General features: G+C 45.6%; 1 protein-coding gene across 5 annotated transcripts in view; it reads right to left on the bottom strand.

Annotated features, from left to right (window-relative positions):
• LOC122429994 (butyrophilin subfamily 2 member A1-like) overlaps nucleotides 1-8369 on the bottom strand; it is a 13361-nt gene extending 4992 nt beyond the window's left edge. The window contains exons 1-7 of one of the 5 annotated variants that reach the window (XM_043450751.1): nucleotides 8142-8368; nucleotides 7552-7599; nucleotides 6421-6768; nucleotides 3179-3460; nucleotides 1430-1651; nucleotides 1013-1033; nucleotides 887-913 (exon numbers count right to left, since the gene is read on the bottom strand). In XM_043450751.1, coding sequence (XP_043306686.1) covers nucleotides 887-913; nucleotides 1013-1033; nucleotides 1430-1651; nucleotides 3179-3460; nucleotides 6421-6727 — 859 coding nt within the window. In that variant the 5' untranslated portion in view covers nucleotides 6728-6768; nucleotides 7552-7599; nucleotides 8142-8368. Of the gene's footprint in view, nucleotides 1-886; nucleotides 914-1012; nucleotides 1034-1429; nucleotides 1652-3178; nucleotides 3461-6420; nucleotides 6769-7551; nucleotides 7847-8141 lie in introns of all 5 variants that reach the window. The other 4 variants (XM_043450750.1, XM_043450748.1, XM_043450747.1 and 1 more) reach the window with 4 other exon arrangements.
• Nucleotides 8370-9889: the final 1520 nt, after the last annotated feature.

The raw sequence follows: 9889 nt of genomic DNA on the forward strand, positions 1-9889 counted from the left end.
AGCTAAGCCAGTATCGTCTTCTTTCAAATTAATCAGGACTCAGAGAACAACGGCTACTAAAATGTAACTTTTGGGGGGCTCTTCTATGTATGGTTTTCTGGGTTTCGGCAGCTTCAGTGTTTATGCGTCCTTGGTGGCTCAGACAGTAAAGAATCTGCTTGCAAAGCAGGAGACCCGGGTTCGATCTCTGGGTCAGGAAGATCCCCTGAAGAAGGAAATGGCAACCCACTCCAGTATTCTTGCCTAGAAAATTCCACGGACAGAGGAGCCTGGCGGGCTATGCCCAAGGGATCGCAGAGTCGGATTACGACTGAGCGACTTCCCTCACTCACTGTGTATGGTAGACCTTTGGTGATCATGGATGCTGCTGCTGCGGCTAAGTCGCTTCAGTCGTGTCTGACTCTGTGCAATCCCATAGACAGCAGCCCACCAGGCTCCCCTGTCCCTGGGATTCTCCAGGCAAGAACACTGGAGTGGGTTGCCATTTCCTTCTCCAATGCATGAAAGTGAAAAGTGAAAGTGACCTCGCTCAGTCGTGTCCAACCCGTAGCGACCCCATGGACTGCAGCCTACCAGGCTCCTCCATCCATGGGATTTTCCAGGAAAGAGTACTGGAGTGGGGTGCCATTGCCTTCTCCGGATCATGGATGAAATTATTCTAAAAAGGATAGGATGGTCAGGAGTAAACTATAGAATTGGTTAAGACCTATGGAGTATCCCTGACAGCAGAGATAAAATCCAGCACTGGGTGGGATCCTGCTAATGCACTGATCCCAGGCTCCCGCTTCCCCAGCCAGGCTTGGGCCCCCTTGCTCCTCTAATGTATCCTGTTGGCTGCCTGGTGGGGAGAAAGCTCAGGATCTCAGGGAATGTTAGAGGCGCTCACCCGCATGTAAGAGGCTTCTTCTCCATCCTGCAATGGGACAGGCAGAGAGACGAACTTCATGAGATAATGGCTAACCGAGCAGAATTCAAATCATTCAGGGAGGAGTTCAGGAAATGCTAAACTTACGCAATTCTTCTTGAAGTTGCTCTGAAAAAGAAATAGAAACAAATGAATGTCTTTAAGAGAAGAACTAAGAAAATCTGAGATTGTCTTAAATAATGAAAAGTTGATCTTTTCTATGAATACCACCATCCTCCTCCCCCACTGCCTAGGGAACTGTCAAGATACCAGAAATGATATATGATCAGGTGGCTAGATACTACCAGTACTTATTTAGATTTGCTTTTGTTCAACAACATAGGGCAGGTGAATGGATGCAGCATTTGCAGAGTGGAAGAAAGTCAGGTCTGAGGGATTCATTACTAGGATGTGAGAGTTCTAAGCCCTTGCTGCTGCTTTTATTCATGCCCTCTCTGTTTCCCAGGCTTTTAGCTGTCCGAGTTGTGTCCTTTATGACAGTGAACTGTCCTCCTACTCTTTTACCTTTTGTTTGGAGTTCTTTCTCTTTTTCCTCACGTTCTTTCTTCAGTTCCTTACGTGCAATTTCTTTCTCTTCATTTTCAGCCTCTTTTTGCATGGACAGAATCTTTTTTTCCAGCTGGAGTTTCTTGATGAGATAGATGCTCCCAGCAATGAGGAGAAGCAGAGAGGGCAGGATGACAGCCAGGGCCACCATCCAGGGAGATGTTCTGGGAATAAAGGATTCTGAAAAGGGACCCCCAAAATTCTATTTAGGATTTTGAGAAAAAGGAGCTCCAGAATGAGAGCCCCTCGGCACAGATCTGAAGAGCTCTCTCAGGTCCCTGCTCCACCAGCTTCTCTCTGAGAAACCCCAAGGAGGGAAAGAAACTTTGACTCTGCACTGGCTCACCCCACAGTGATTGCCAGGATTGGGGGCTCAGCAGACAAAAAAGCAAGTAACACCTTGAATCACCATGGGTGGGACCAGGCTGACTAAAAGCTAACCAGCCATATAGAATCAGCACAGCCACCATGTGATCTAAGTCACCATCTCTTCTTGCCTGGAACATTACAGTACCCTCCTCCCTGTTTCTGTCCATACCTTCTGCCCTTCTGCTATCTGTCCTCAGCACAGCAGCCTAAGTGAGATCACGTTATTTCTTTGTTCAAAACCTTGCAATGTTTCCTATCTCATTGAGACTAAAAGCCAAAGTTCACTTGTGGCCTACACTGCGCCATATGATCCAGATCCATGGCCTCTCTGGATTCATCTCCTCCAATTCTCCCTGGCCCAATTCATTCCAATCATATCTGTGTCTTAGGGGGTCTTTGCAAACTGTCAGATAAGCTCCTGCCTCAGCCCTTTGTCTATGTTGTTCCTGCCACCTGGCTTGTTCAGTCCTCAAACATCTGCGCATGGCTCACTCCTCACTTCCTCAATGGCCACCTTTCCCCTGAAGCCTTCCCAGATCATTCCATTTACAATTACAATGCCTTATAGGCTAAAGTCCACAGGGTGACAGAGTCGGAGATAAGTGAAGCGACTGACCACACATGCACGCACATCCCTAACACTCCCTATCACCTTACTCCCTAATATTTTTCTACAATGCTTATCACTATCTGATACAGTCCACAGTTTAATTACTTCACTCCTTGTTTTAATTAATGATTTCACTTATTGTCCTCTGGTGTTCTAGAATGTGAGACCCATGAGGGCAGGCATCTTCTTGTATGTTGTTCACTGATTTATTTTCGATTTCGAGAACAGTACCTTGAACATAGGAGATACTTGTTTAGTACTTCTTTAATGCATTTATGAATGTCTATAGACAGACTTTCTTCAGCACTGTCCCTTGGGAAATCTCATGGGGAGGCAGGGAGGGCTTCAGCAGACACCACCCACCCACACCATCGTCCATTGTTTTAGGACTGTTCTAAATGTTTGGAAATTGCTTCAGGATAAGGACCATGAAAGAGGAGAAAAAAAGAAAAAAATCAAACAACTATCAGATTTATCCTTAAGGAGGCTTCCTACCCCTGTGTTTTGAGACGACTTGATTTTCCTCTTATGACAAGGAGGGGCCTCAGTTCAGCTGTAGCTTCCAGCTCTTCAAGGCTCAGGATCCTGCTACCCCATGGCCCTACCTCCCCATCCCCTGCTGGGCTCCAATCTGTCTGCTGAGCATCCTGCCTCGATGAAATGAGCCTCCAGGGGAAAAAAAAAAGAAAGAAAGAAAGAAATGAGCCTCTAGAGAGCAGGGAACTAACCTGGAATGAAAATTACAGTTTCCTTCTCCTGGTTGAGCAGGGTGTTGTTGACAGAGCAGGACATGTTCCTCACTGAATGGTCCCTGATGATCACAGCCATGGTGACCAGGAAAAGCCCATCTGCACTCACAGTGTAAGCCTCTTCCAGGGGGGGCATGGTCTCACCATGAGGGTCCCTCCACACAGCATGGGGCTTTGGGTACCACCCTGCAGATGTACATTCCAGCCGGATGCCTCCATCCTCGTGGCCCTTCATTTCAATAACAGGTTTCGAGCCCAGGCCTGGGGAGAGAGACCAGGGCTCAGTGAAAGAGGTAATGCTGTCTTAGCCAAAGTGTCTTAGGAGAGCACCTCTTAATGATGAAGAGGTGAGAAAGCGAGAGGCTGGTGTCCAGAAAAAAACGATTAGGCACATTCCATGCACTCTCTTCTATGAAGGGAGAAAGAGGGAGGGATGAAAGAAGGAAGGAAGAAGACAGTAAGCAAAAAAGGAAGGAAGAAAACCTTGATTTTGAACACCAGGAGGCGAACATGTGCAAAAAAAATTGTGAGATCTCTAAGAGGGGAAATGCTTACATTGCACTCTTCTTTGGGCTCTCTCTACGGACTCCATCACATGAGCAAGCATCTACCTGCCTCCTAATAAATGTTGACTGATTCATTCAGCTAGAGATTTTAATTTTCTCACTTCTGGGTGGGTATGTCCACTCTGATCAGAAACAAACAGGTCTAGGCTTTTACTTTCTGCCCTGAGAGGACTCCTCAGCAGCTCTGGCTTTTTGAAGTTTTAGCTCAATATAATAAGGACAGAAACCTGCCAGGCTGGCAGAATTTTAAGAAACTTTTTGACTTCAAGGCACTGTCTCTCTTCTCCTGGTTTAGGGCTTCATATTGCCACAGCTATCTGATAATCACAAGGAGGTGTTGGTTTTTAGGAGAATTGACAGAGCTAGCGTGCAAAGCCAGGCCTTATGCCCCAATTCAGAGATATTTACCTTCCACAAATTATACAAAAGACAAACTTAAACCTCACTTAAGTCTTACTGATTCTTCCTCAATTTGATCTTTTCAAGATGGAAAATAAAAAAAAAACAACTAGTTGCAGAATGAAAGGCTGGCACAGAAACTCTGAAGTGGGATAAGATTCAAAAGAATTCAGCAACTTGGGAAGAAATTCTACGAAACGTTTCAGGAGGTTTCAGTAAGGGCAAGTATGAGACAACAGATCTAAGGACAAAACCAGCCAGCCAATTAACCAAACCCAAAAAACAGTAAAACAAACAAAAAATTGTACAATGACTCAACTGAGAGCAGGGTAGGCCAGGCCAGGGTCATGTTTACCGTAATTTGCCAAGCTCTCCTTCCCTCTGCCAAGGTGAACCATAAAGTTCCAGGCAGGTCTGTATGAAGTAGAGCCCCACCAGACGCATGAAGGATATACTTCATGTGTCAGAAATAAGGATTTTTGTTGATTTAACCTACTAAGATTTGAGGGCTGCTTGGACCAGAGCATAAGCTCAATGATCCTGACTAAAGCATATGTCAAAGATGATTAAAAGCATGGACTGGTAAGAGGCTCATGGGGAAAGGTGAAAAATAAAATAGATCTCAGGCTTAGAATAGAGATAGCTCAGGTATGATGTGATGACCACTTACAGCTTTATGGAGTAGATTCATTTATTCCTTCAATAATATTTACTGAGCATCTGTTAAGCTCCAGGTTCAGTTCTAAAGATGTGGATACAGCAAGAACAAAAAAGAGAACAACCCTTTATGAAAACTACATTTTAGTGGAAGAGACATAATAATCTGGATAAATAAGTAAAATGCATACTATGTAAGATGGTGATATGTCCCAAGGCAAAATGCAGGGAAGGGAGAGGAAGTGAAAAGTGTCAAGAATGGTGTTTGATCCTCACAGTCATAGAAAATAATTTACCAGAAAGAAAAAATAGATTGAAGTCACATGTGAAAAACTTCTCTTTGGACTTAATGAAAAAAGTGAGGAGCATCCTATATGATCGGTGAGAGTGTATACTGGTACAAACACTTTGCAAAACAAATGCGTAGTATCTATTAAGGATGAAGATAAATATTTCTCATTATACAGCACTTTTACTCCTAGGAACCTGTCTCAGCTGGGGATTTTGAAAAGTGGCACATTATGGATTGAACTGTGTCCCTACAAAATTTTTATGCTGAATCCCTAACCTCCAGTCCCATAGAAGATGACTGTATTTGGAGACAGGGCTTTTAAAGAGGTAATTAAATCAATATGAGGCTGTTAGGGTGGGTCCTGATCCAATCTGCTGGTGTCCTTATAAAAAGAGATTAGGACACACAGGGTTACAAGAAATGCACTCCCATAGAGCAAAGGCCACATTAGGACCCAGAAGACCAGGTGAGGACCCAGCAAGAAGGTAGCCACCTGCAGGCCAAGGACAGAGGCTGCAGGAGAAACCAAACCTGTTGACAGCTTGATCTTGGACTTAACAACCTCCAGAACTGCGAGAAAACACATTTTTGTTATTTAAGCCACCCAGTCCGTGGCCTTTCGTCACGGCAGCCCTAGCAAACTGACACAGTCAGTAGAAGGCAGTATCTTACTTGTTGATATGAGGAGTGGTTGTAGCTCATAAAGATTCAGTAATCTGTACGTTAAAGTTCTACGAGCTTTTCTGCATGAGTACTCTGTTTAATGGGCCTTCCCAAAGTGGTTCAGTGATAAAGAATCTACCTGCAATTCAGGAGATGCAGGTCTGATCCCTGGGTTGGGAAGGTCCCCTGGAGAAGGAAATGGCAACGCACTCCAGTATTCTTGCCTTGGAAATCCCATGGACAGAGAAGCCTGGCGGGCCATAGTTCATGGGGTCACAAGGAGTTGGACACAACACACGGACTAAACAACAAATTCTATTTAACAATAAAAATGTCCAATTCTAAAACATGTTACTGAGAAATATGCTTAGAGATTTCTCAGAAGTAGGCATAAGGATAATCTGTAGGGATTAATCATTCGCCCCTGCTCAAGATGACAGCTGTGTGTGTCTCAAGAGCCGACACCCACAGTAGCAGAGCAAACCCATTCAGTGAGTCCTTGAGGAGGGAAAAGCCACCCTCTCTGTTTACAGGGAATTCTAGGCCCCAAATCCCCTGAACTGCAGGGGGCCTGGAGTGAGGAGAAAAACTTTCCCGAAGAGCCAGGCTGTGGAAAAGCAGCCTCACGAAACGAAAGCGCGCACCTGCCACTGTCAGGAGCACGATGGCCTCGTCGTAAGATCTGCCTTCTTGGAAATAACAGCGGTAGATCCCATTTTCGTGGGCGGTGACGTTGTGTATGATCAGCCCCACGCTCCCCTTGCTGATAGCTTCGCTCACAAAAGTTGTTCTTCCCCAGTATTCCTCCATCTGCTCCTCTGTTCTCTCCCGCCTGCCCTTGTACACGAACACCGCAGGGGAAAACTGTGTCCGGAACCACCGCACCTCCATGTCCTCAGCGTTTTTCTCAGGTGACAGGTGGCAGCGTAACGTGGCGTCTTCTCCCACCATGGTCAGGATTGGATCAGCTGGTCCCAGGACAGTAAACTGGACTGTTACACAACGCAGTAGAATCAGACAAGGGCACCAGCCATCAACTCTCTGAGATAGGAAAGGAACTGGGTGTTCCAGGGGACAGACATGTTCTCCCTAAGGCCACAGGGGCTTCCTGGATTGAGGATTCTGGGGGCCAAGGGATGTGGCTGGTCAGTAGTTAAAAAAAAAAAACAAAAAAACAACTCCTAGTAGGGGTGTCTATCGGGGGTACTAATGCTTCATGAACAACACATTGAGAAGCCTACCCTGATCACCCCTCATGAACCCTGAGCTCACAGAGGTTTTCTTGTTTCCCAAAGCAGCACAATGCCTGCAGTATAGGATATCAACTCTAGCTGTCCAGTGTGATTGCCACTAGCTAGTCCCAATTGGCATGTGCTGTAATGTAAAATACACACAATTTTGAAAATTTCAAATACAAAAGTCAAACATCTCATTGTTCATATTTTACATTAATTAAAATTTTAAATAATAATACTTTGGTTATTTGGAGTTAAAATATTTTATGAAAGTTTGTTTCATCGGTTGGTTTCCTTTTCCTTTTAAAAATGTAGCTACTAAGGATTTTTAAGTTACATATGCAGCTTGCCTTTCTGGCTCTCACTGGATTGCTACTGGAGTGTGCTGGGATCCATCTGATGACTGTGATCCATTTGATGACTGTGTGCAGAATGAAAGGGTGAGTGAGCACAACTGCAACCCTTCTTTACCCTTTGCAGACTTAAGTGTTGATTTTCCTTTCTGAGAAGTTGATAGGAGTTAGTGGCGTACACTCCTACCTGAGACCGGTGCAAAGGAGCTGAGGAGGTGGAAGAAGAGAAGGAAGCCTGGCAGGGAAAAATACAGAGACGCAACTGGCTCCATAAGCATCCAAGAGGAGTCACCCGGAGAGGCAGCGACGGGAAATCTAGAGAGATGTGGAGAATCAGCCAAGGAGACTTGGCACCATAGTTCTGATCTAGGTCATACTTTCCTGTAACCCGTGTTGGTATCATCAGCGCCCCAGCTTCTGTCTTGGGCCGCCCCCTTCGACTCCCGGTTCAGGTATTTTCCGATAGATTGATCCTTTAAACACTGCATGGAATGTCAACAATACAGCGATCTGGAAGGCAGTTTTCCCGTCTCCTCGGCTCACTTTTCCAGCCAGAGTTGAGTTTCTTCAGACGTCACTTGATACTCTTTCAAACCCTCCCTCCCTTTTCTCCTCCCAGCGATTCAGGCTACACGCCAAGATAAGCCCACCCTCGCCCCCGGAAGCCTCCCCTCCCGGGGTCCCCGCCTTTCCCCTTATTGGGTTTTGTTCCTTCCATCTACCGCCTCCCAACCTCTGCCCCACCCCTAGCGGTCGCGCATCCCCTCCCCTTCTTACCTTTTAGAATTAACTTCTGCGTTTTCTTTTCTCCTCCCTCCGCTCAAATAATGATCTTCTGGCTGTCCCTCTTTCCCCTAAACCCGCCCATGGGTACATTCACCACCCTCCGGAAGGCGGAAAAAAAAACTTTTCTTCGCCTCCTGTTAGTGGCGGCGTGGGGCTTGCGGGCCCCGGGTCCCGGTCCACCTGGTGATCACAAAGTCACAAGATTTACAGTGAATGATTCAGAGCCGACTGTGGGTCAGCCAGCCAATGGCATCCCTGAGCTTGCTTTCTCACCAGTTACTGGGCAGAACACACAGAAACAGTTTAGGAATTGAAATCTTAGAGCTGTGCAGAGCCTTTTAATAATTTCTTTTTCTTTTTTTCAGAAGCGTGATACTTTCCTTTTTCTTTTGGAGCCTTGAGATTTCCCCAAGGATTTTGGCGTTGCTTGTAATCACCAGGAGAGGCCTCCGCATTTATGTGTGTGTCTGTTCAGTGGTTGGGGTGGGCGCGGGTGATGATGTCAGCATAACACATCTCAGTTTCACATGTTTCCTGGTGCTGGATGGATGGGATGGAGCCACGCTGCCACATGACAACCAACTGATTAATGTACCCTTTATGTCATTCTTCTTTTAGTTGACTTTCTCTTTTTATTTATTTTCGAAATTTCGTTTCCTGGGATTACATCTCAAACAGACAATCTGACCCAAAGTCCTCGACTCAGAGTCATATTTGGGGAACCCGAACTAAGAGATGAGATCAGTAGAAATTTCACCAGACATCATCAGCAGGGAGAGTCATCTTTTCTGCAAAGGGATACTTACATACATACCTGGGTCTAGTAATTGAATGAAGAACTACAGATTAAATTTCCAATAAGAGTCACTCTGGTTGAGTCACAGGAATGAATCTCCAGTCATGGAGGCCCTTAACATATACAGAATAGACACTTCCTTCAGAATGAGCGAGGCCATGGCTATGTGTGCTAGGCTGAAGAGTTCACACCATAATCTTTATAGCCTCTGATTATGACACATTATCGGAGAAAGCAATGGCACCCCACTCCAGTACTCTTGCCTGGAAAATCCCATGAATGGAGGAGCCTGGTAGGCTGCAGTCCATGGGGTCGCTAAGAGTCGGACACGACTAAGCAACTTCACTTTCATCTTTCACTTTCATGCACTGGAGAAGGAAATGGCAACCCACTCTAGTATTCTTGCCTGGAGAATCCCGGGGACGGGAGCCTGGTGGGTTGCCGTCTATGGGGTCGTACAGAGTTGGACACGACTGAAGTGACTTAGCAGTTAGCATGACACATTATAGGCAAAAAGAGAACCTTACAGGTTGTAATTAAAGTTATGGGTCTTAAAGTAGAGAGATTATCCTGGGTTCATAGGAAGATTATCTTGGATTATCTGGATGGACACAATCTAATTACATAAATTCTTTAAAAATGGGAAGAAGCAGGAGAGTCAAAGAGATTCCGTGGAAGAAGATCCAGGGTGGATTCCAAGATGGAGAGGGATTCATTCTGCCATTACTACTTTGAAGATGGAGGAAGAGGACCAGGAGGTAGGGAATGTGGGAGCCTCCAGAAGCAGGCAAGAGCCCTTGGCTGACAGCCAGCAAGAAATGACCACCTCAGTCCTACAACTGCAAGAAACTAAATTCTGCCAACAATTTGAATGAGCAAGGAAACAGATTCTTTCCTAGAGCCTCCAGAAAGGCATACAGTCTGCAGCCATCTTGATTTTAGC

Source organism: Cervus canadensis, chromosome 28, assembly GCF_019320065.1.
Source record: "Cervus canadensis isolate Bull #8, Minnesota chromosome 28, ASM1932006v1, whole genome shotgun sequence".
Taxonomy (NCBI): Eukaryota; Metazoa; Chordata; class Mammalia; order Artiodactyla; family Cervidae; genus Cervus; species Cervus canadensis.